General features: G+C 45.9%; 1 protein-coding gene across 1 annotated transcript in view; it reads left to right on the forward strand.

Moving 5' to 3' along the window:
* The window catches only part of sspo (SCO-spondin), a 261,575-nt gene that overhangs the window by 106,948 nt on the left and 128,264 nt on the right, over positions 1-26,363 (forward strand). Inside the window, exons 50-59 of the mRNA XM_059990301.1 lie at positions 70-249; positions 1,645-1,807; positions 10,166-10,291; positions 11,183-11,274; positions 11,900-12,091; positions 12,914-13,078; positions 14,078-14,330; positions 17,420-17,466; positions 17,750-17,914; positions 26,299-26,350. Coding sequence (XP_059846284.1) covers positions 70-249; positions 1,645-1,807; positions 10,166-10,291; positions 11,183-11,274; positions 11,900-12,091; positions 12,914-13,078; positions 14,078-14,330; positions 17,420-17,466; positions 17,750-17,914; positions 26,299-26,350 — 1,435 coding nt within the window. The remainder of the gene's footprint in view (positions 1-69; positions 250-1,644; positions 1,808-10,165; positions 10,292-11,182; positions 11,275-11,899; positions 12,092-12,913; positions 13,079-14,077; positions 14,331-17,419; positions 17,467-17,749; positions 17,915-26,298; positions 26,351-26,363) is intronic.

The following is a 26,363-nucleotide window of genomic DNA, read 5'->3' on the forward strand; positions in this document are numbered from 1 at the left end:
ACTCGTCCTGGGGAGGGGTTTTGTGATTGGTTCCAGTGGTAACTCATGGTTGATCTTGTTCCTTGGCAGTGAATGGCAGCTGGTCCAGCTGGACTGAATGGTCAGCGTGCAATGCCAAGTGCGGGGGTGGGGTGCGATTCCGTCACCGTCAGTGCGTCAATCCCCCACCGAAGAATGGAGGCTTACCGTGTGTAGGCTCCTGGATGGACACTGAGTCCTGTAACCGGCACCTGTGTCCTGGTGCAGTTGGTGAGTTTGCGCTGGTGCAGTCGGTGAGGTCCCCGTTTTGTGGTGTGGTGGGTGAGTCTCTGCATCCCTGTAAAGCTGGTGAGTCTCTGTTTTCCAGTATGGTCAGTGACGTCTCGTGCACCGGTGTGGTCAGCGAGGTCTCTGTTGTCAGCTAGTGTTAGCAAGATCTCTGCACCACTGGTGTGGTTAGTGAGGTCTCTCTGTGCCTCAGTGCAGTTTGCGAGACGTCTGTGCATTGATTGGCTCTGCTTAGTGCGATGGTACGATCTGAACCAAAACCAACAGCACAGAAGTGAAAGGATCAAACCTATGAAGTTGGGAATCAGAGGTATTTTTGGGAAGGTCCATCAGGAAGAAAAATACTTAGGATAGCTCCAGCAATGAGAGATGAACTATGGGAGAATCAGACTCAAGTTTAATATCAATTGTTTATGTTGTGAAATTTGTTGTTTTGTGGCAGCTGTACAGCGCAATACATAATAAACACAATATAAATTACAGTAAGGAATATATATATTTAAAATTAAGTTACGTAGTGCAAAAAGAGATGGAAAAAACAGTGAGGTAGTGTACATGGATTCATTGTTCATTAGACATCTGATGTGGGAAGGAAGAAACTGTTCCGATAACGCTAAGTGTGTGTCTTAACTCTCCTGTACTTCCTCCTTGATAGCAGCAATAAGAAGATGTCCTGGGTGATGGTCTCCCAATGAGGAGGTTAAGGATCCAGTTACAGAGGGAGGTACAGAAGCCCAAGTTCTGGAGCTTGTTGATTAGGACTAAGCATATGATAGTGCTGAACACTGAGCTATAATCAATAAATAGAAGCCTGATTTAGGTATTGCTATTGTCCAGATGGTTGAAGGCTGAACTGAGAACCAGTGGGATTGCATCAGTTGTAGAACTGTTGTGGTGATAAGCAAATTGCAGTGGGTCCAGCTCTTTGCTTAGGCAGGAGTTGATTCTGGCCATGACCAACCTCTCAAAGCACTTCATCACAGTAGATGTGAGTGCAACTGTGTGATAGTCTTCGAGACAGCTCACCCTGCTCCTCTCGGGCACTGCTATGAAGCAGGTGGGAACCTCCGACTACAGCGGTGAGAGGATCAAGGCTGAGAAAACGTGGAAATGCTGAGTGGAGAAAAGTTATCAAGGGAAAGGAAATGGTGGTGAAATTCTGTGCAGAAGTATTGAAACGGTGGTTACACTTTGAAGAAAGTAAATTGAGAAATAATTGAGGCAGTCTAATCACATATGGTGAAGTCACTATGGGGTTTCAGATCCTGCAACTTATCTCAGCTGAAAGCCAAAATGGGACATTTCATCAGCTTATTAGATGGGATGCCTTGCATGGGTTAGAGTTCTAAACAGTTCTTGGTCTATGTTCTCTTTCAGACTGTGGTCCTGAGATGGTTTATGTTTCTGCGGATGAATGTGAACATCAGGGACTGGAAACGTGCCCTTTAACCTGTCAGGGCCAGAATTCGTTCACAAACTGTACCTCCGTGTGCAGACCAGGTAACATTTGCCAATCACAGATCAGAGCCCCTCCACTAAGGCAGCTGAACTGAGGTGGAATGTAACCATGCATTTTAACCCAATTTCAGATGTGTAGGCAGTGGCTCCTCTAGACAGAGCTATCCTTTTCTCCTCTTGGTCAGGATCATCAGGCTCTTGTCCCCCAATTCATACTATCTAACCTTCCCCTGTTTCCTCTCATGGATGATATTGTCACCTCCTCCCACCCAAAGACAAGAAGTTTCTCAAACAACAACACCCGATGTTATGGGGAGACTGAGGGGATGGTACTGTTGTGGTGAACTATGTGCCTGTCTGGACACGCCCCCTGCTGACTGCTCCTGTGGCTCCTCCCACAGGCCCCTGTATAAAGGCGATCTGAGGCCTGACGCTCGGCCTCAGTCTCCAGGACATAGTATGATGGACACTCACTCCTGGTTCCTTCTTCCAGTCAATAAAAGCCGATATCTCGCCTTACGTCTCAGTGTGAGTTATTGATGGTGCATCAACTGTTACCAGAGAAACTTGAGGGAAGACTTGATCAATTCCAGAGAAGCATGTTCTGCTCTCACACCTGGGCCAACATTGATCCAACTCTCCATATTCACTCTCTCATCTCTCCCATAATCTTTGATTCCTTTTCTAATTGAAAGTCAATTATTTCAGCTTTGAATATTTTAAGAGTTTCAGCCTCTTGGGTCAGGAACACTGAGAGTAGAAACTCTTCCTCATTTCAGTCCTACTCATATGTTTTCTTATCCTGAGTCTATCACTCAGTCCCACACTCACTTATGAGGGTAAACGTCCTCCTGTATTTACCTTCTCTGAGGTCCTGATGATTATGTACTGTGTGTTCCAGTAAGATCACCTTCAGTTCTTCTAAACGCCAACGAGTAGAATCTGTTCAACTTTCCTCGTGAGACAATCCTCCATTCCCAGATAAGTCTGGTGAGCCTCCTGTATCAGAGTGTAAGTGGGTGAGGAGCAGGCTAGAATTCGGCTAAGGAGGACAGGCAATTCCTTGAGAAAGGAGGAGTATGAGTGATTGTGGAATGTAAAACGAAGACTGACTGTAAAAGCGTTCATGTACCTCATAAAGTGGCCATTGAGTGTATGCTCGTGGTCTTCTGTTGCCATAGCCCACCCACTTCAAAATTCAACTTGTCATGTGTTTAGAGATGCTTTTCTGCACACTGCTGTAGTAACACGTAGGTACTATTGCCTTCCTGTCAGTTTGAACCAGTCTGACTGTTCTCTGATCTCTCTCTTTAACAAGGCATTTTCATCCACTGAACCACTGCTCCCTGGATGATTTTTTTTTTTGTTTTCTGCACAAATCTCTGTAAACTCCAGAGACTTGTGTGTGGAAAATCCTAGGTGATTGGTAGTTTCTGAGATAGTCAAACTATCCCACCTGGTACCAATAATCATCCACAGTCAAAGTCACTTAGATCACATTTCTATCCCATTCTGATGTTTGGTCTGAACAACAGCTGAACCTCTTGACCATGTCTGCGTGCTTTTATTCATTGAGTTGCTGCTGCATGATTGGCTGATTAGATATTTGCATTAATGAGCAGGTTTACAGCCATACCTAAGTGTAGATTAGTGAAGACAAATATAGGTGCTTACAAACTGAAACTGGGAAAGTTATAATCATGAACAAAAGTAAAAGTGAAAACTGTCAACAACATCATCAATCTGGTTGTTGTCTTTGTGATCGTCTCTCCCCTCTTCATTTTCAAGTGCATATGACAAATAGTGAGAACTATACACCAATCCCAGTCATTCATCATTGGTCACAAGCTTCTAATTGCCAAAATATCCCTGCGTCACCACCGTCTTCCTCCCTATAGTTATCAAATTTGCCAATCTGCCTCGTATTCCATGGCAATGTGGAGAAACAGACAGATTTTAGGGTTTACGTCCATGGATCCTTCAAAGGTGCTGTGCAAGTTGATGGGGTGGTCAAGATTGCATGCAATGTGTTGGCCTTCATCGGTTGGGAGATTAAGCTCAAGAGGGGTGAGGTACTGTTGCAGTTGTATAAAGCTCTACTTAGACCACACTTGGAACTTTATGTTTAGTTCTGGTCCCTTCATTATAGGAAGGGTGTGGAAGCTTCAAAGAGGGTGTAGAGGAGATTTACCAGGTGGCTTTAACCTGGACCAGTTTCTATGTGGGATTGTGTTCCATAGAACATAAAGGCCCTTTGACCCATGATGTTCTGCCAACCTTTTAACCTGTTCAAGATCAATCTAAATGTTTCCTCCCACATAGCCCTGTATTTTTAGTTTCTTAAATGTCCCTAATGTATCTACCTCTAACACCACCCTGGCAATGCATTACATTCGCCCACCACTCCGTGTAAAAAAAATTAAAAAAAACCTCTACTATTCCCCATATACTTTTATCCAGTCATCTTAAAGTGATATCCTTTCGTATTAGCAATTGCCCTGGGAAAACATCTCTGACTGTCCACTCGATCAATGTCTTTTATCATCTTATACACCTCTGTCAAGTCACCTCTCATCTTCCTTTACGCCAAAGAGAAAAACTTTACCTTTACCTCACTTTACCTTTCCCCATAAGATCTGCTCACTCACCCAGGGAGTTTTCTTACCACTGATACAAGAAGATCTTAATGAAGTTTATGTAGACTATTTCAACCACATTTCTCCCAGCAACATGTTTTCAAATACAGTGAGACTGCACTTGGAGTATTGTGGACAGTTTTAGTCGCCCAGTTATAGGAAAGCTATTATTAAACTGGAAAGAATGCAGAGAATATTTCGAAGGATGTTGACAGAATTTTAGTGAGTTGTTGGGAGGGATTGGGCAGGGTTAGACTTTATTCCATGGGACATAGGAGATTCAGGGATGACCTGACAGAGGTGTGTAAAATCATGAGGGGTACAGATCAGTGAATGCACTCCTTTTCCTAGGCCCGGCCATTGGTTTAAGGTAATAGGTGAAAGACTTAATAGGGTCCCGAGAGCAACATTCACCTGAAATGGTCAGTATGCAGAATAAGCTGCTCAAAGAAATATTTGAGACAGGTACAATACCAGCATTCAGAAGATATTTGGATATGTACGTGGATAGGAAGGGTTTGTCTCCATGTTGTATTACTTTGTGACTGTATCATGTCCTTGTGGTAAAGCCAATCTGATTGCCTTTGATTAGTTTCCCAGTGTAGATTTTACCTGATTCCCCAGAAATGTTTTCATTAACTTCCATACAACAAGCTATAGTTACCGCGTTTATCCTTACTGTCCCCTAAATACAAGTTGCACCAGCAATGACCAGGGAAAAGTTAAATATCTCTGTCAGGGTCCCAGCAAGCTCCTCCCTTGTCTCTCACTGTCGTCTGAGATATATCTCATCAGGTCCCAAGGATTTATTCTGCATTTAGCCTAACAGGAGACTCATAGCTTCTCCTTTTTAATGCAATGTTATTGAATTTCACTGTATCCCACCCTGAAGTCTCTAACTACAATGACTTTCTCCTTACAGATGGGAAAGGTCCTTACAAATCCTTACAGATGGGAAAGATTCCCTGAAGACCACCTCCAGCCTCTGATTCCACACATTGGTTGCTATTTTGGTCCCTAAAGGACACTATTCTTTTTCTGATTATCCTCTTTCCATTAATATAAAAATTGTTTGGGACTTTTATTAGGCTGTAATATTTCATTTTCCCCACTCTTCCCAGTGACCCTCCGATCTCTTTTTAAGTGCGACCTTACCAATGTGTCATCTTAATAAAAGCCTTCTGGGGCATCCTGTATCATTACTGTGGTGATGGATGCCCTAATCACATCACACTGCCACCATCATTTTTAATTACACCCCCCACACACGCACAAATGCCCTACTTCAGCTTTGTCTGTTTGATGGTATCAATATCGTATTCATTGACACTGATCAATCCTCAGTCCGTCTGTCTTACTCAGAGTATATTTATTATCAACATTTGTATATGTCACCATGAACTACTTTGAGATTAATTTTACAGCTTAGCTGTGTGTTCCTTTCAGTCATCTTATTAACCTCCTGTCTGTTCTGCTTTCTGGACTGACAGTTTCCCTTCAATATATGATTGTGCCTTCCACTCGACTGTGCAGTCTGCTCTGTGCTGATTCCCTTAGAAAACCACAAATATAATTACTGAGTAGATTCCTCACTGAGTTCTTCAACTAGTCTCTTGCTGGGGCCTCGACTGGCTCCTTGCTGGGACTTCACAGGGTTTGTGCAGCACAAGGATCTGAATAGTTTAGCAGGATTTTACCCTCAGTTTGTTTATTCCAGGCTGCCGATGTCCTGAGAACCTATTCCTTCAGGACCAGCACTGTGTGAATGTCACCATGTGTCGCTGCCATCTCAACTCTGAGAGCTACCAACCTGGAGAAGTCATCGTGATCAATAACTGCAGTCGCTGGTAACAAATTCTTCTCATCTTGTTCCTCAGAAAAGGTTGCTATTCAGAGAGCACAAACCGAGCCAGTCCAGTCTTTTCTCACAACTAAAACACTTCATCCCTGGCCACATCCTGGTAAATCTCCTCTGCACCTTCTCTAGTGCAGTCACATCCTTGCAAAGTGTGACTATTAAATGTTACACAGTTCTCCAGCTGTAGTCTAACCAGGGTTTTCAAAGTTGTCCTGTAACTGCCCTGATCTTTTACTCAATGCCCCAGCTATTGAACCCCAGTATACAAATGCTGCTTTCACCTCTTTATCTACCTCCACTGCTGCCTTCGAGGTTCTTTGGATTATATGCCAAGGCTTCTTTGATTCTCAGTACTCCCTGGGATCCTATCATTCGTTGTCCCACTGTTAACAGACTTATCAACTCTCATTAACCCCATTTACCATTGCTCTGCCCAATTTACCAGCTGCTCAATGCTGTTCCTTGACTTATGACTGTTATCATCAACACCATCAACGTTCAAGTTATCTGCAAGCTCACCAACCATATCTTCTATATACACATTTAAATTGTTAATGTATATAACAAATAACAGCCAAACCAGCAATGTACCATAATACAATGACATCCAGTTGGATTCTGGTGGATTGGAAAACTTCAAGTGTGACTCCTATGTCAGAAAGGCAGGAACATTAAATAAGGAAATTGCAGACCTGTTAATTTACACCTGTGTTTGGTGAGATGTTGGATTATAAAGAACATAGACAAGTACAGCACATATTAGTACAGGCTCTTTGGCTCACAATGTAGTGCTGACATTTTAACTTTAAGATCAATTTAACCCTTCCCTCCTATATAACTCACTTCTTTATAATCCATGTACCTAAGCTTCTCTTAAATGTCCCTAATGTACCTGCCTCTACTACCACCCCTGGCAATGCACCAACCATTCTCTGTAAAAATATTTACCTCTGACATCCCTTTCATATTTACCTCCAATCACCTTAAAATTCTGCCCCCTTTTATTAGCCATTACTGCACTGGGAAAACAAGTCTATCTATGCCCCTTATCATCATGTACATCTCCAGCAAGTCACTTTTCATCCTCCTTTGCTACAGAGAGAAAAGCCCTAGCTTGCTCAACCTTCAGTTGAGGCAGCATCCTGGTAAATCTCCTCCACTCTCTCCAAAGCTACCACATCCTTTCTATAATGAGGCAAACAGAACCGAACACAATATTCCCATTGTGGTCTAACCAAGGATTTATAGAGCTGTAACAATACTTCACAACTCAGTCCTCCTTCCTAGTGAACACCAACACACCATATGCCTCCTCAACAATCCTATCAACTTGAAGGACTCTATGGACATGGACCCCAAGAGCCCTCTGTTCACGTTGTTAATAATCCTGCCGGTAACCTTGTACTCTGACTTCAAAGTCAACTTCCCAAAATGAATCACTTCACACTTTTCCAGGCAGAGCTCCATTTGCAAATTCCCAGCCCAGCTCTGCATCCTATCAATATCTTGTGCAACCTACAACAATCCTCCACACCATCCACATTTCACCAACCTTCATGTCATATGCAAACCTACTAACCCACCTTCTCATTCAAGTCATTATAAAAATTACAAAGAGCAGGGGTCCCAGAACAGATCCCTACGGAACATCACTGGTTACCAATCTGTAGGCAGAATACTCGCCATCCACTACCACCCTCTGCCTTTTGAGGGTAAACCAATTCAGTATCCACACACCCAGATTTCCTTAGATCCTAGGACTTCTGACTTTCTGAATGTGCCAACCATGGGGAACCTTATCAAACTCTGCCCACTCAAAGCTGCTGCGCAGGTTGACTCTGTAGTTAAGAAAGCATATGGTGCATTGGCCTTCATCAACTGTGGGATTGAATTTAGGTAATGTTGCAGCTATATAGGACCCTGGTCAGACCCCACTTGGAGTACTGTGCTCAGTTCTGGTCGCCTCACTACAGGAAGGATGTGGAAACCATAGAAAAGGTGCAGAGGAGATTTACAAGGATGTTGTAAGGATTGGGGAGCATGCCTTATGAGAATAGGTTGAGGGAACTCGGCTTTTTTCCTTGGAGCGGTGGAGGATGAGAGGTGACCTGATAGAGGTAGAGAAGATGATGAAAGGCATTGATCGTGTGGATATTCAGAGACTTTTACCCAGGGCTGAAATGACTAATACCAGACGGCACAGTTTTAAGGTGCTTGGAAGTAAGTATAGAGGAGATGTCAGTGGTGAGTGCAAGGAATTGGGCTGCCAGCGGCAGTAGTGGAGGTGGGTATGATAGGGTCTTTTAAGAGACTCCTGGACAAGTACATGGAGTGCAGAAAAATAGGGCTATGGGTAACCCTAAGTAATTTCTAAGGACATGTTAAGCACAGCTTTGTGGGCCGAAGGACCTGTATTGTGCTGTAGGTTTTCTATGTTTCTAAACGTTTTACTCAAAATCCAAATACAATATGTCTACTGCTCTACCTTCATCACTATGCTTTGGTACATCTTCAAAGAAGGCTTGTGAGACATGACCAGCCTCTCCCAAATCAGACTCTGCTTCTCCAAATACTTGCAAATCCTGTCCACCACTGAAGTGAGACTCACCACGTATAATTTCCAGGTCTAAAATATAGTTAGGAAGAAGTAAGTAGTCATGTAGATAATATTCATGCAATTAAACCAAGTTAATATGATCTTATGCAAAGAAAATCCTGTTTGAGGATGTTACAAGCAGAGGCAATTGTAAAAGGGGAACTGGTAGATATTGTATCTGCAGGAAGCAAAAGGCTGATTCATAGGATAACAGCCAATAGTGTTGGAGGAAGGTGTGCTAGTAATAGAAGACAGGTCATCAATCTGAAAACAGAGTTAGACTAAATATGTATTTTTGTTGATGATGCAAGGTGGGAGGCCAAGGTTGTCAAGGGACAAAGTGTAGACGAGCTCATCCAGGCCATAGATTACGAAAGGCATTTTCAGAGCCTCTGTCCACCAGCAAGAAGTCCATTGGAAGTGATGACACTAATCCTTTACTCTAATCCTTTAACCCCAACCCTACCACTATTTACCACACAACCAGTTATCAAAATCACCCTGGGTCTCTGACCTTGGCACTCCTATGTATCTCTTCTAAATCTCACTTTGAGGTAATAGAATGTTTAGTGGATGCAATGTGTATGGACTACCATAGACCTTTGGAAGGTCAAAACAAAATTAGAAATTATGGCTGGGTTTGAGTTTAAAAGAGTGAGAAGTGATTTAAAGTTACTTAGGGGTGTCACAGAACCTGATGCAGGGCTGATGAGTTCCTTGGCTGAGGAGTCCAAAACAGTCACTTTCTCAAAATAATCGATCGGTCATTTTAGACAGTGAGAAGTTTCTTCATCCAGGGGATGATGAATCTTTGGAATTCTCTTCCCAGGAAGAGTGGAATCTCAGCTCCTAAATTCATGACAGAGGTCAATATATTTTTGGATATTCAGGATCTGAAGAGATATGGTACTGAGTTAAAGGATCAGCCACGTTTATGTGGCAGAAGAGGCACTAAGTGTTGAAAGGCTTGTTTAAGATGCACAAAAATGCTGGAGGAACTCAGGCCTGATCCTGCTTCTGTTTGTTCGAAGAAGTGAAACTGATCTTCCAACTATGCACACCTTCCTTTGGAACTCTTAAACCATCCAACAAAGCCTCAATCTCTAACGACATGGGCCGAATGCATGGTGATCCACTGAGACTAGTTACATTGGGCAAACAGGGAAGGGGCATTTGTCTGCAATCTGCAAATTAGCACCCTAATTTTAACTCTGCTCTGAACCCAACCACAAGAGCTGAACCCCAGCCCTTCCCATGATGCCAAGATCATACCCTCCTAAGCAGCCATTGCACTTGTGCATTGCTCAGTGATGTCTTGTTGTGCTAATGCCTGATTTGTTCTGCCAACAGTGTCTGTCAGCTGGGCCACCTGGTCTGTGATGATTCACTTTGTCCCACTGATTGTGGCTGGTCAGCTTGGTCATCGTGGACTCCGTGCTATCCTCGGTGTGGTGTTGGAATCCAGGAGCGATACAGGTTCGAACAATATTCTTCATTGTTCTTCATCACATAAAGCCAGACTTAGACCACAGAACATAAGTACAGTACTGTACAGGAACAGGCCATTCAACCTATCATGTCTGTGCCAACTACGATGCCAATCTAAACTAATACCATCTGTCTGAACACTCCTCCATTCTCTGCTTGTTCAAAGTCGAGTTTATTGTCATGATGCACAAGCACACGTGTACACAAGTGCAATGAAAAGCTTATTTGCAGTATTATCATGGGCACATATTTATGTATTTATTGTAATACAGCATGGTCTAGGCCCTTTCCGGTCCTTTGAGCAGGGCCACCCAACAACCTACAATTAAACCCTAGCCTAATCATGGGACAATTTACAATGATCAATTAACCTACCAACCGATATGTCTTTGAAATGTTGGAGGAAACCAGAGCACCCAGAGGAAACCCAGGCAGTCACGGGGAGAACGTCAACTGCCTTCTGCACTGTCCTATCTACCAGTTTTGACAGTTTTAGGAAGCTGCTGGTCTGCCCCCTGAAGTTTTGGGGGTCTTGGGCCTGACTGTTTATTCCCCTCCGCAGATGCTGCCTGACTTACTGAGATCCTTCAATATTTTGTGTGTGTTGCTCAAGATTTTCAGCATCTGCAGAATCTCTTGTGGTTAGAATACAGTCTGTCTTATTCAACTGTCCTCTGAACTTACTCTATTCATGGTCTCACTTGGAGGTTTGGGTGGTCTGATCAAGTTCTGACGTTGCAGGGATTTCACAAGACAGATGTTCCTCCCAATGACCCTCCGATTCCAGAGTGACTGCACTGGATCACGCAGTTTCCCACAAATGTGTTCTTTCAACTTGCTGTCCCACAATACTCAACCAATCGTGTGCTTTACTCGCAGGTCTCCAACAAATCCCACTGCCTCAGCCGATGGTACCCCCTGTGTGGGGGACAGTGTGGAAGTAAAGAGCTGTCACACAGTGTGCCACCCAGGTAAGTTCACTTCTGGTTGCGATTGCATCAAACCTGCCTTATCCCCTGCAGACTGAGTGTTGCTCCAGATTCCAGAATCTGCACTCTCCTGTGTCCCTATCCCCACATTTGGCTGACTGTCAATGTGGCCTTCTCAGTCATTCCCTCATTCCCTCTCTCTCCCTTTCCAGCATTCCCTTCCCGCTTCCCTCTCCCCCTTTTTACAAACCCTCTCATCACGTTTCCTCCCTTGTTATCCCACTCCCTCCTGTCTCTCATTGTCCCTTATCCCTCCCTCCCCCACTTCATTCCAATTTGCTTTCCCTCCCCACAACCTCTGACTTCCTGTTCTCTTTTGACTCCATCACTCGCTCACACTATCCTTTCCCTTGTAAGTTGATTTCCTAGTCCAATTTCTGATGCTGTCTACCTCCATCCTTCTCACCCTCTCTATCTATCTCACCCGGTCTCTGGTTCCTCTCTCTGTCTCTCTCATTCCATCATTATTTGCTGCATTGCTCTCTTCCTCAGCTCTACATTGTTCTCCCTTATTCACTTTCATTCCCACCTTCACTGCTTTCTTCACCTTCTGTTCCTCGCTCCCTCCTCACCACAGTTGTAATTCTCTCTCCTGTGGTCTGCTCAGATACCGAGGTCTCTGTCCAAGGCTGGAGTGAGTGGTCTTTGTGGTCACCCTGCAGTCGGACCTGCTTCCGTGACGAGGATGAGGTTTCCTTGAGGAAACGGTTCCGATGGTGTCGGGGTCCTGAAGGGGCTGAGTCCAGCTGCTCAGGAGAGGGTGTGCAGGAGGAGCAGTGTGCTACACAGCCCTGTGCAGGTGCGAGTGTGTCACCTACCCCGTAACTGGGTTAACAGACCAGCAGAAATGGAAGGATATGTTGGAGTCTGGTGGTACTGTAACTAAAGGTGTTTATTAGTAAACTAAACCATACAGTATCAAAAATGCCAATATACATATAAAACAGGTTAGCAATAATGAAAACAAAACTGTAGGAATAAAAATCAACAATAATAAACAAGCTCTATCAAAGTCTAGGGATAAATGAATTGTCATAAGAGAATATAGAGTTCAGTTCTGTTTGTGCTGAGGTAGTTGTGGTTGTGTTGCAATTGTGTGTGTGTGTGAGTGAGAGAGAGAGACAGAGAGAGAGAAAAAGAGAAATCTGTTGTTTTCTTGTTCCGTTGCACTGTTCTGGTCATTCGGTTATGACTCCTCCATTCTTGGCTAGACCATTCTTCCGTGGTTCTGTTCAGGGTGAGTGTGTGTACTGTTTGTGTGAGGCCACTTGGTGAAAGAAAGACGGGGAAGAAGGGATGGAAGAAATTATGAGAGAGGTGAGCCCAAGCTGATTGGGAGAGTCTGTGAGACAGTGAAAATTGATGGGGAGGGAGGGTGGGTTGGGGAGTGAGTGATGGATGAGGAAGGAATGATTGATGGGGTGAGAAGGGGAGGGTGGGTGGGTTGGGGAGTGTGTGATAGATGGGGAGGGAATGATGGATAGGGAGAGAAGGGATGGGACGGTGAGATGGATGGGGAGGAAGCTGATCTGAACCATGGCTTGTGGGTCACCATGGCTGGTGGCTCGGTGTCTCTGCACTGAGCTTACAAGAGGCACTGTGTTGTGTTTTCCAACGGCAGGGGGATGGAATTCCTGGAGTCACTGGTCCCAGTGCAGCTCCCTCTGTAATTCTGGAGTCCAGACCAGAAACCGAAGCTGTATGAATCCGCTGGGAGTTGACGGAGGAGTCGAGTGTGCAGGACCTCACATCCAAACACGAGATTGTAACACTCAGCCCTGTGACAGTAAGACAGCCTGCAACGAATTGTTAAATCTTGAAATTATTAAAATACTGAGACTATGGATTATTGTCCAGGAGAAATTTGCTCTCCTCCTCCAACACTCAGAGGTAACCAGTGGTTTAGAAGGAATAAGAGGGTAAAGAGTGTGAGTTATACTATTTTGGCAGTAAAATCATGAAAAAGCTGAACATTGTGGAGTAATGTGTAATAGTGGAATATGTGGGGCCCCTGGCGACAGAAAGCTGACAGTCAATAGACAGTAGGTGCAGGAGTAGGCCATTCAGCCCTTCTAGCCAGCACCACCATTCACTGTGATCATTTCTGATCTTACACAATCGGTACCCCGTTCCTGCCCTCTCCCATATCCCTTGACCCCGCTATCTATAAGAGCTCTATCTAACTCTCTCTTGAATGAAAGATCTAAGTGAATACTTCGCAACATAACAAAATGATGTAGATGTTGCAGTTAGAGAGGAATATGAAATCATGGAAATAATAATTAGGTAAATTGTTATTGTCATCTATACCATGTATACAATGAAAATCTGTGTTTTGTTAACACATTGTTAATAAGCATACAGAACAAAAAGAAGCAGAGAAGACCTTAAGGAAGAGAATTGGGCCATTCAGCCCTTTGAGTCTGTTCCATCATTCAATCACAGCTGTTTCTTTTCAACCCCATTCCCTACTTTGTCCCCATATCCCTTTTGCATATCAATCTCTGCCTTAAATTCACCTGATGGCATATTCTCCACAGCCATCTGGGGCAATGAATTCCACAGATTCACCACCCTCTGAAGAAATTCCTCCATATCTCTATTCTAAAGGGACATTCCTGTATTTTGAGCCTGGGGAGTGGTCCAGGACGACTCATCAGGTAACAGTTGGGGGGTGGGGGGGGAATGGTAACTGGGAAGTCTTACTGGAGGGTCAGGTTTGGGCTGCCCCAACCTCTTCCTGCCTACGTTACCTGTTGCCTTTGACTCACTTTTCCTTTACCAGAGCTCTGCCCGGAAGGAATGACGTATCGTAGCGTGGAGGAGTGTATACAGTCAGGGGGAGCATGCCCACGTGCTTGTCAGGATCTGGCAGCCACAGTGGAATGTACCACACAGTGTTATGACGGCTGTTACTGTGTGCAGGGCCTGATGCTGCAGAATGGCTCCTGTGTAGCACCGCAAGAATGCAGCTGCTACCATCAGGGCCAGTGGCTGGAACCAGGCACGAGTCTTCCCCAGGACCCCTGTAACAACTGGTAAGTGTGTTTCACCCTGCATGGGGCATCGTTCCATATTCTATAAGGGTCCCATCTCCCCTCAGCTCCCATATCCTTCCCCCACAGACATTGAATGAATCTCCCTCTGCGTTGTCCCAACACACACTCCCAGGATCAGACACAGAGTGAAGCTCTCTCCACATCATCTCATCCTATACTCCCAGCATCAGACACAGAGTGAAGCTCTCTCCACATCATCTCATCCTATACTCCCAGCATCAGACATAGAGTGAAGCTCTCTCCACATTGTCCAATCACACACTCCTAGGATCAGACACAGAGTGAAGCTCTCTCCGCCCTGTCCAATCACACTCTCCTGGGATCAGACACAGAGTGTATCTTCTCCAGCACCATCCTCAGAAAGGAACAGCACTGTCCAACACAAGAATAAGAGCAGGGGCAGGGGTATTGAGTGTAAGTGTAAATCATGTTGCAGCTCTTAGACACCTCAAATCACTTCTGCCTCTCTGATCACACTGTCCTTGTGGCCTTTTAGTACTGCATCCCCTAATAAACATTGCCTCTTCTCAATCTTCCTCCCAAAACATATCTTATGGTCAAAGATCCTAACCCTCTGCCAAATCCACCCTGTCGATGCTGATCATAATTTTTTGGTCCTTACTCGGCCAGCCAGCCGTACTGAAGCTATCTTCCAGCACTTGGGCTCAGTTGGTTCCAGTGCTTGTTTAGATACGCCTTAAAAGCTGTCAACAACCCAGCTTTTCCCACTCCTCTCAACAGTGTATTCCAATTATTCAACAGTGTCTGGCTAACAGAAAGACACAAATCACCACAATCTGCTGTTTTGCCACTGTACATCATATAAAGCCATAGACATTGAAGAAGGTTACTCAAAACCTTTAAAGTGTGCTAAGAGGAGGTAAATGGCTTTAAATTCAAATAAAAGCGAAGTGTTGCACTTTGGGGAGTCAAACCAGGGTAGGACTTTTGCAGTGAAAACTAGTGTCTTGAGGACTGTGATAGAACAGAGGGACCATGTAATTCACTGAAAGTGGCATCACAGGTGGACAGGTTTGGTGAAGAAGGCATTTGACACACTAATCTTCTCATCAGTCAGGCCATTATAGGAGGCACAAGAGACTGCGGTTGCTAGATTCTGCATACAATCAGCAGATCAAGTCAGGTCAGTGGGAGGAAAGAAACAGTCAATGTTTCATCCTGAAACACTGACAATTTCCTACAGTTATTCACCTCTCCCTTCTCTAATGGTTCCCTTCTCACCTCTTTTACTTAACATAATCCAGCACTCTGTCTATCTCCTTCTAATAGCTGCCTCCCATCTTAACTCTGCTCTCCTTCCATCTTTTTTCCCATTCAACACCAACATCTCTTTAGTAATAATTAACAAGCTTATCAACCTGGCCCTCTGTATCTCCTTCTGCATCTGGATCCTTGACTTCCTCATGGGAGACCACAGTCTGTACAGATTGGTAATAACGCCTCCTCCCTGTTGACAGTCAACACAGGCACACAAGGGTATGTGCTTACTCTGCTGCTCTGCTCTCTCTACACTCATGACTGTGTGGCTAGACACAACTTAGACACCATCAATAAATTCACCAATGACTTCTCTGTTGTTGGTGGAAACACAGATGGCGATAAGGCGGTGAGATAGGCTGGCTGTTGGAGTGGTGTCACGTCAACAATCCTGCACTCAACCTCAGCAAGACAAAGGACATGATTGTGGAATTCAGGAAGTGGAAATCAGGAGAATACAAACCTGTATCCATGGGGGAAGGGGTGGTGTCAGTGGTAGAAAAGGTAAGTAGCTTCAGGTTCTTGGGTGTCAACATCTCAGAGGATCTATTGTGGTCCAATACATTGATACAGTCTTGAAGAAGGCACATGACAAGCTCTACTTCATTAGGGACTTGAGGAGATCTGGTACATCACCAGATTTCTGAGATGGATGGCGGGGAGTATTCTGACTGTTTGCAATGCAGCCTGGTATGGAGGGGTCACTGCACAGGGTCACTAGAGGCTGCAGAGGTTGTGGACTCAGTCAGGTCCATCATGTGCACAACCCTGCCCACGAATGAGGACATCGTTAATAAGGCAGAATCCATCCTTAGTGCCTTTCACCATCCACGACATACCCTCTTCCTGTTACTAACCATCAGGGAAGAGGTACATGAGCCTAAAGACGCACACTCAATGTTTTAAGAACAGCTTCTTCAACTCCACCATCAGATTTCTGAATGGTCCATGAACAGTTTTTATTCTTTCTTTGAATTATTTATTTATTTTGTACACTAGCAATATTTAAAATACATTTGGAAAAGCACATGGATAGGAAAGGTTAAGGATTTGAGCCAATTTTGTGAAAATCAGATTAGCTTAGATGAGCACTTTGGTCTGCATGGACGAGTTCAGCCTGTTTCTGTGCTGTATGACTCTGTGACTGAAGTAATTCAATGTTTTTTGTACTAATCTTATCCTTTTCCTTTCTGTCTATAAATCTGAAATGACCCAGATTATTCATTCCCAGCTTTAGTTAGATTCCAACCACTATTTCATCATAGTTATCAGACCAAACCCACATGGAACCAGTACACATGTCTTATTACATACAGACTACTAAAACCATTCACTTTCAGTGTCTCCAGATTAGGAAGAATGGCAGATTCTGATTCAGAAGATTGTGTTGGTCTGACATCTCCAGATTCGGCAACTCCAGTTGCTCCCACCCGATACCCCAATTCTCTCTGGCAAACACGAGGAAATCTGCAGATGCTGGAAACTCAAGCAACACACACAAGATGCTGGTGGAACACAGCAGGCCAGGCAGCATCTATAGGGAGAAGCGCTGTTGACATTTCGGGCTGTTTTCAGTCCTGACGAAGGGTCTTGGCCCAAAACGTCAACAGCGCTTCTCCCTATAGATCCCACCTGGCCTGCTGCGTTCCACCAGCATTTTGTGTGTGTTGCCCCAATTCTCTCTGCCCTGATTCTGGTGTGAATCCCTATACTGCAGTTGAACTTGGAGCATTGTTGTGACTCTGAACTCTTCCCTATACCTCACTTTCATTGTTGCTGTTTTATTGCAGTACCTGTCAGTCTGGAGAGATGGTGTGTGGGATCGAGCCCTGTGCAGGTACTGAGTGCATCATTAAACATCTCCATCTATACTGCTCAGTGCACCCCTCAGCCCTCTCCCCTGCTCCCACGTCTCACACCCTCCCTTGTCCTCCTTCACAAACCTTCCCACTCTCACTTTTCTGGAACTTTCTTCCTGCCTCCCTCATCCTCCCTTTCCCACACCTTCATCCCAACTTTCCTGCCCTCCAACCACCCCACCTCCCCTCTCTCTGCTGCTCCAGTTATCTGTACTGCTCTGTCACATTGTTGACCCATTGGTTCCTCCTGGTGTTTTGCAGTGGACTGTGTCTGGAGCCAGTGGACAGCCTGGAGTTCCTGCAGTAAGACCTGTGATGTTGGATTCAGACACCGGTACCGATTGCCCACAGTCCCTAGTGCTGGAGGCAGAGATTGTCAGGGCTCCCGGGTAGAGACCGACCACTGCAGTCTGCAGCTCTGTGAAGGTGGGTCAGAAGAACCAGTCAACGATCTGGAATTGAAATAGGTTTAACATTGTCAAATAGAACAAAGGAACAGGCCCTTCAGCCCACAATGTTGTGCCAAACTAATTACATTAACAATCAAATAACTAAAAATAATAAATAACTAATCCCTTCTGCTTGCATAATGTCCATATCCTTCCATTTCCTGCACATTCCTGTGCCTGTCTGAGAGCCTCTTGAATGCTTGCCTGTATCATTTTTGCATCCACCAACATCCAGGCACCTATACTCTGTTGAAAATAAACTTGCCTCAGTTACAGTATCTCCTTTGAACTTGCCCCTTCTTAGTTTAAGTGCACGTCCTTTGATGTAGATTGTAAGGTCAAGGGTTCCCATTTACCCTATTTAATAGCGTTGCAACGGTGGGATAGAAGCTGTCCTTGAGCTTGCAGGAATGTGTCTTCCTGATTGGGAAGGGGAAGAAGAGAGAATCTGGGGTGGTGGGGTCTTTGATAGTATTTGCTGCTTTCTGAGGCAATGAAGGTTAGACAGAGCAGTGAGAGCTTTGTCAATGAGATCCCAACCACTGGATGAGGGTGAGGGTTAGGAAGAACTCAGTGTTGCTCAGTTTCATGACAAGGCTGGTGTTTAAGGCCCAACTTTCCAGAAGTCCGTGTCTACGTGGCTTAGGAATTCCAACAGTATGGTTGTTCCAGGACTTAGCCCCAAGAAGTAACCTGAACGACCAAGCCTCTGTAAGCTGGGTTTCTGTTCCTCCATCTGCAACTGGATCCTTGACTTCCCCACTGGGAGACCACAGTCACTGTGGATGGGAAATCATATCTCCTCCTCATGATCAACAAGGGTGCCACCTTTGCCCACTGCCCTACTCTCTCAAGCCATGACTGTGTGGCTAGGCACAGCTCAAACACCATCTATAAATTTGCTGATAGCACAACTATTGTTGGCAGAATTTCAGATGGGGACAAAGAGTTGTGCAAGTGTGAGATAGATCAGCCAGTTGAGTGGTATCACAACAGCCTTGCACTCATTATCAGTAAGACCAAGGAATTGACTGTAGACTTAAGGAAGAGGAAGTTGAGGGAACACATAGCCATCCTCACTGAGGGATCAGTAGTGGAAACAGTGAGTAGTTTCAGGTTCCTGTATATCAACATCTCTAAAAACACGTTGGGGGAATTACAAAGAAGGTACAACAGTGGATATATTTCATTAGGAGTTTGAGGACACTTGGTTTGTCATCAAAGATGCTTGCAAATTTATATATATGTACCATGGAAAGCATTCTAACTGATGGCATCAATGTCTGGTATGGGGGGAGGGGGAGACACACTACATGGGATCAGAAAGAACTGCAGAAAGTTGTAAACTCAGTCAGCTCTATCATAAGTACTAGCCTCCCCACCATCCATGACTTCAAAAGGCAATGTCTTAGGAAGGCATCATCTGTCATTGAGAACCACATCACCCAGGACATGCCCTCTTCCCATTGCTATTATCAAGGAGGAGATACAGGATCCTGAAGGCATACACTCAATGTTTCAGGAACAACTTCTCCTCTGCCATCAGATTTCCAAATCCATGTACCCTACCTCAATATTTTTCTTTTTTTCCCTTCTTTTTGCACTACAAATTTCAAAGGTTCATTTTATTGTCAATCATGTACAACTCTGATATTGGTCTTTAATTTGGTACTTAATATATTTGTATATATATTCCTTACTGTAATTAATATTTTTATTATTATGCATTGCAATGTACAGCTGCTGCAGAGCAACACATTTCACGATATACAGTGTGCCACTGGTATAGGGGAGTATGCTCAGGCCTCTGAACTCAGAGTCCAAATGTTTATTAACCTCCTCCTGAAGAAATTCTTTCTCATCTCAGCCGACCCCATCTGGACTCTCCATCTGTTGTCTCAGAAGCTTACATCTCTCACATTTCCTTTTATTTCTTTAAACTGCAGTGAATATCGGATCAGCATCCTCACTGTCCGAGTCAGGTGGCCTTACCCCGATGGGATAGGTGCAGTGAATCTATGCTGCAGTGAATATCGGATCAGCATCCTCACTGTCCGAGTCAGGTGGCCTTACCCCGATGGGATAGGTGCAGTGAATCTATGCTGCATCGTGAGATTCAGCTGTCCTACCTCAGAGAATGAAACTGCACCCACTGCTCTCGTGGGAGTTTTGCAAAGCCCCGATGGAAGTGCACCACAGGTCGGCAATCCTGGAGAAAGAGTCAGAGTTAACATTTAGATCGATGACCTTTCTTCAGATCAGCTTATCACATCTTTCTGTATTCCATCCTTCCTTTGTTAATGTGATGTACCACTTTTATACAATACTTTACGAAATGCCTTTAGAAATCCAAATATCTACTCTGTCTATTAACACCTTCAACAATCTGATAGGTTTATCAAAAGTAATGTTTCTTTTACAACACTTCCCTAATTGGCACTGTAGATATGTAGAATGGGAGTGGGGTAAGAGGAGTCACCTCTTCAAACCTTCTCCATATTCACTTTCATCCTGACTGATGATTTTTGTTTCTCTTGTGTTTCTGTTTCCTCCCATGACACCCTGAAGACAGTATCTAACTCATTCCTGGATATGTTTAATGGCTTGTCTGCAACTGCTATCTGTGATGGAAAGTTCCATTGGTTCATCACATTCCAGCAGACTGGCTAATCAGGATCTCCCTTTCACAGATCCACCTTGACTTTGCCTGATCCTGGCACTCTTCTCCAAGTACTTTGCACTTCCTTAGCTTGTGCGTAGTTAGGGTTTACAAGATTAGACTGGAACTTCATGTTCATATGACGGCTACTTGTTACAATGGTGCACAAGGTAGAATCAAAGTTCAAAGTACATTTATTATCGAAGTATCTATGCATTATACCACCGTGAGATTCATCTCCTTACAGTCAGCCATAAAAGAACAGATTTTAAAAAACCTGACAAATACCCAACGTGCAGAGGGAAAAAAAAACACAAATGATGCAAACAATAAAGCAAATGGAATTCAGAATGAAATTGAGTGCTCAGACACAAAACCCAGGGCAGCCAGAGCTGGCACACAGATAAACATCAACTCAGCGAAGAGCAGATTAAATGCATTTTCATGTATCTATCTAAGAGCTACTGGAATGCCCCCATCATGTCTGCCCAGACAGTGTGATCTAGGCACCCAGTACCAGGGTGTGCTCTAGGAGTCAGAAATAGGCCCATTAACGATCTGAGTGAGAATATATGAGGAATAGTTAGTAAGTTTGCAGATAATATTGAAATGGGTCTAGTGCTAGACTGTGAAGAGGGGTATCAAGAATTGTGGTGGGGTCTTGATCATTTGGGTAACTGGGCTGAGAAATGGCAAATAAAATTTAGTTTAGGTAATTATGAAGTTTTACATTTTAAAAGGACAAATCAAGGTAGGACTTTCACATTGAATGAAAGGGCCCTGAGAATTATTGTAAAACTGGGAGGCCTTGGAGTACAGGTGCATTGTCCTCTTAAGTGGAGTTACACCTCGACAGGGTGGTGTTTTGGCATGCTGGCCTTCATCAATCAGGGCATTTTGTGCGTAAATGTTGGGGGTCATAGTGTGTTTGTACAGGATGCTGATGAGGCCACACTTGGAGTTAAGTATTCAGATTTGGTTGCTTGGGAAAGGATGTGATTAAATTGGAAGAACGTAAAAATGATTTACAAGGACGTTGCCTGGACTCAGGGGTCTGAGTTATAGGGAGGGCTTGGACAGATAGAGCCTCCGAGGGGAGGAGACTATGGCCTGATCTCATAGAGGTATATAAAGGAGGAGCATAGACAGGATGAACAGATTCCTTTCCAGAACTGGACAATCGAAAACTAGAGGACATACTTTTAAGGTTAGAGATGAAAGATTTAATGAAACACCTGAGGGGTAATTTTTCTTCACAACAATTACCAGCTACCAGAGGAAGTGCTTGAGGCAGGTACAGTAGATACACTTAATAAGTATGTGGACAGGTATATGGATGACAGACTTTTCAAGGGATGTGGGCCAAGTGCTGGGAAATCGCATCAGTTTAGCCACATGCGGGCCAAAGGGTTGTTTCTCGTGTTGTACAACTCTAACTCCGTGAAAGAGGAGTGACCTTATATCAGTGCTTGGGTCTTCAACCTGAGATATTGACTCTGCTTCCGTTTCTATGGATCTGTTCTTGTTTGGGAGGTGTGTGCGGAGGGGGAATGGCCTCCACTCCAGGGTTAACCTGGTATGTTGAAGAGGCTCTAATGGAGTTCCTTACTCCCCACCTTTCTCAGATGTGTGGAGTAACTGGGGGCCCTGGTCGGAATGCTCGGTATCTTGTGGATCAGGGCTCAGGAATCGGACAAGATCAAACGCTTCCTCACAAAGCAGTCAGCTGATGAGTTGTAACCTCCATCCATGTGGTAAGTGCACTGATCTTTGCCTGGATGTAATTCAGGGAAATTGGCATGGGCACAGCACTGGTTAGGTGAGGGAGAGGATTGTTAGAGGTGGGAGGGAGCGAGCAAAGTGTCAGAGGAGGGAGAGAAGTGCTGGGGATGGGTAAAGTAACTATGGAAAACGGTAGAGATGACATCATGTGGGCAGCTCCCATTGTTGTAATGTTACTGTGATAATGGCCATCTGTATTCAAGCAATTATGCCTGCTCTTGTTCACAGGAGAGGCTCCTTCAAACTGCTCCGATGGGATGGTATGGCGAGTTTGTGCTGATGGAGTAGTGTTTTGCTCAGAGCTTGGGCTGAATGCGTCCAGCAGGCGGTGTAGTCCAGGGTGTTTCTGCCAAGAGGGGCAGGCGCTACAGGTCAGCAAGTGAACCCTTTATACTGACTCGGCATGGCCATGGTGGGACAAGGGCCCTGTGTCCATGCTTCTCTCAAACTTCGTCAGGCTCATAACTTCACACAGTCTGTCAATGAATGTTAGTTTGATGGATGGGATGAAGATGGGTGAATGTGTTTGAGGGGATGTGGCGATGGGGTGAGTGTGTTTGAGGGGTGTGGTGATGGGCTGAGTGTGAGGGGTGTGGCTGATGGGCTGAGTGGGATTGAGGGGATGTAACTGATGGGGTGAGTGGGTTTGAGGGGTGTGGCTGATGGGGCGAGTGGGATTGAGGGGTGTGGTGATGAGGTGAGTGGGATTGAGGGGTGTGGTGATGAGGTGAGTGGGATTGAGGGGTGTGGTGATGAGGTGAGTGGGATTGAGGGGTGTGGCTGATGGGCTGAGTGGGATTGAGGGGATGTAACTGATGGGTTGAGTGGGTTTGAGGGGTGTGGCTGATGGGGCGAGTGGGATTGAGGGGTGTGGTGATGAGGTGAGTGGGATTGAGGGGATGTAACTGATGGGGTGAGTGGGATTGAGGGGTGTGTCTGATGGGGCGAGTGGGTTTGAGGGGTGTGTCTGATGGGGCGAGTGGGATTGAGGGGTGTGGTGATGGGGTGAGTGGGATTGAGGGGATGTAACTGATGAGGTGAGTGGGATTGAGGGGTGTGGCTGATGGGGTGAGTGGGATTGAGGGGATGTAACTGATGGGGTGAGTGGGATTGAGGGGATGTAACTGATGGGGTGAGTGGGATTGAGGGGTGTGGTGATGGGGTGAGTGGGATTGAGGGGATGTAACTGATGAGGTGAGTGGGATTGAGGGGTGTGTCTGATGGGGTGAGTGGGATTGAGGGGTGTGGTGATGGGGTGAGTGGGATTGAGGGGATGTAACTGATGAGGTGAGTGGGATTGAGGGGTGTGGCTGATGGGGTGAGTGGGATTGAGGGGATGTAACTGATGGGGTGAGTGGGATTGAGGGGTGTGGCTGATGGGGTGAGTGGGATTGAGGGGATGTAACTGATGGGGTGAGTGGGATTGAGGGGATGTAACTGATGAGGTGAGTGGGATTGAGGGGATGTAACTGATGGGGTGAGTGGGATTGAGGGGTGTGGCTGATGGGGTGAGTGGGATTGAGGGGATGTAACTGATGGGGTGAGTGGGATTGAGGGGATGTAACTGATGAGGTGAGTGGGATTGAGGGGATGTAACTGATGGGGTGAGTGGGATTGAGGGGTGTGTCTGATGGGGTGAGTGGGATTGAAGGGATGTAACTGATGAGGTGAGTGGGATTGAGAGGTGTGGCTGATGGGGTGAGTGGGATTGAGAGGTGTGGCTGATGGGGTGAGTGGGATTGAGGGGATGTAACTGATGAGGTGAGTGGGATTGAGGGGATGTAACTGATGGGGTGAGTGGGATTGAGGGGATGTAACTGATGAGGTGAGTGGGATTGAGGGGATGTAACTGATGGGGTGAGTGGGATTGAGGGGAGTGGTGATGGGGTGAGTGGGATTGAGGGGATGTAACTGATGAGGTGAGTGGGATTGAGGGGATGTAACTGATGGGGTGAGTGGGATTGAGGGGAGTGGTGATGGGGTGAGTGGGATTGAGGGGATGTAACTGATGAGGTGAGTGGGATTGAGAGGTGTGGCTGATGGGGTGAGTGGGATTGAGGGGAGTGGTGATGAGGTGAGTGGGATTGAGGGGATGTAACTGATGAGGTGAGTGGGATTGAGGGGATGTAACTGATGGGGTGAGTGGGATTGAGGGGATGTAACTGATGAGGTGAGTGGGATTGAGGGGATGTAACTGATGGGGTGAGTGGGATTGAGGGGATGTAACTGATGGGGTGAGTGGGATTGAGGGGAGTGGTGATGGGGTGAGTGGGATTGAGGGGATGTAACTGATGAGGTGAGTGGGATTGAGGGGTGTGGCTGATGGGGTGAGTGGGATTGAGGGGATGTAACTGATGGGGTGAGTGGGATTGAGGGGATGTAACTGATGAGGTGAGTGGGATTGAGGGGTGTGTCTGATGGGGTGAGTGGGATTGAGGGGTGTGGCTGATGGGGTGAGTGGGATTGAGGGGATGTAACTGATGAGGTGAGTGGGATTGAGAGGTGTGGCTGATGGGGTGAGTGGGATTGAGGGGATGTAACTGATGGGGTGAGTGGGATTGAGAGGTGTGGCTGATGGGGTGAGTGGGATTGAGGGGATGTAACTGATGGGGTGAGTGGGATTGAGGGGTGTGGTGATGAGGTGAGTGGGATTGAGGGGTGTGGCTGATGAGGTGAGTGGGATTGAGGGGAGTGGTGATGAGGTGAGTGGGATTGAGGGGATGTAACTGATGAGGTGAGTGGGATTGAGGGGATGTAACTGATGGGGTGAGTGGGATTGAGGGGATGTAACTGATGAGGTGAGTGGGATTGAGGGGATGTAACTGATGGGGTGAGTGGGATTGAGGGGAGTGGTGATGGGGTGAGTGGGATTGAGGGGATGTAACTGATGAGGTGAGTGGGATTGAGGGGTGTGGCTGATGGGGTGAGTGGGATTGAGGGGATGTAACTGATGGGGTGAGTGGGATTGAGGGGATGTAACTGATGAGGTGAGTGGGATTGAGGGGTGTGTCTGATGGGGTGAGTGGGATTGAGGGGTGTGGCTGATGGGGTGAGTGGGATTGAGGGGATGTAACTGATGAGGTGAGTGGGATTGAGAGGTGTGGCTGATGGGGTGAGTGGGATTGAGGGGATGTAACTGATGGGGTGAGTGGGATTGAGAGGTGTGGCTGATGGGGTGAGTGGGATTGAGGGGATGTAACTGATGGGGTGAGTGGGATTGAGGGGAGTGGTGATGGGGTGAGTGGGATTGAGGGGATGTAACTGATGAGGTGAGTGGGATTGAGGGGTGTGGCTGATGGGGTGAGTGGGATTGAGGGGATGTAACTGATGGGGTGAGTGGGATTGAGGGGAGTGGTGATGGGGTGAGTGGGATTGAGGGGATGTAACTGATGAGGTGAGTGGGATTGAGGGGTGTGGCTGATGGGGTGAGTGGGATTGAGGGGATGTAACTGATGGGGTGAGTGGGATTGAGGGGATGTAACTGATGAGGTGAGTGGGATTGAGGGGTGTGTCTGATGGGGTGAGTGGGATTGAGGGGTGTGGCTGATGGGGTGAGTGGGATTGAGGGGATGTAACTGATGAGGTGAGTGGGATTGAGAGGTGTGGCTGATGGGGTGAGTGGGATTGAGGGGATGTTACTGATGGGGTGAGTGGGATTGAGGGGATGTAACTGATGGGGTGAGTGGGATTGAGGGGTGTGGTGATGAGGTGAGTGGGATTGAGGGGTGTGGCTGATGAGGTGAGTGGGATTGAGGGGTGTGGTGATGAGGTGAGTGGGATTGAGGGGTGTGGCTGATGAGGTGAGTGGAATTGGATTTGTGGTGATTCCAAATCCTGAAGCTATAGGTTGTTAGATGCAGCTGTCGATGTTTTCCAGGATGGTCGGTGCATTCCTATTGCTGAGTGCCCTTGTGTCGAAGGAGGTGAGATTTACCAGTCCGGAGCCAGTGTGGTGAGGGGATGCAGCACCTGGTAAGTGGGGAGC

This window comes from Hypanus sabinus, chromosome 1, assembly GCF_030144855.1.
Source record: "Hypanus sabinus isolate sHypSab1 chromosome 1, sHypSab1.hap1, whole genome shotgun sequence".
In the NCBI taxonomy this organism is placed as follows: Eukaryota; Metazoa; Chordata; class Chondrichthyes; order Myliobatiformes; family Dasyatidae; genus Hypanus; species Hypanus sabinus.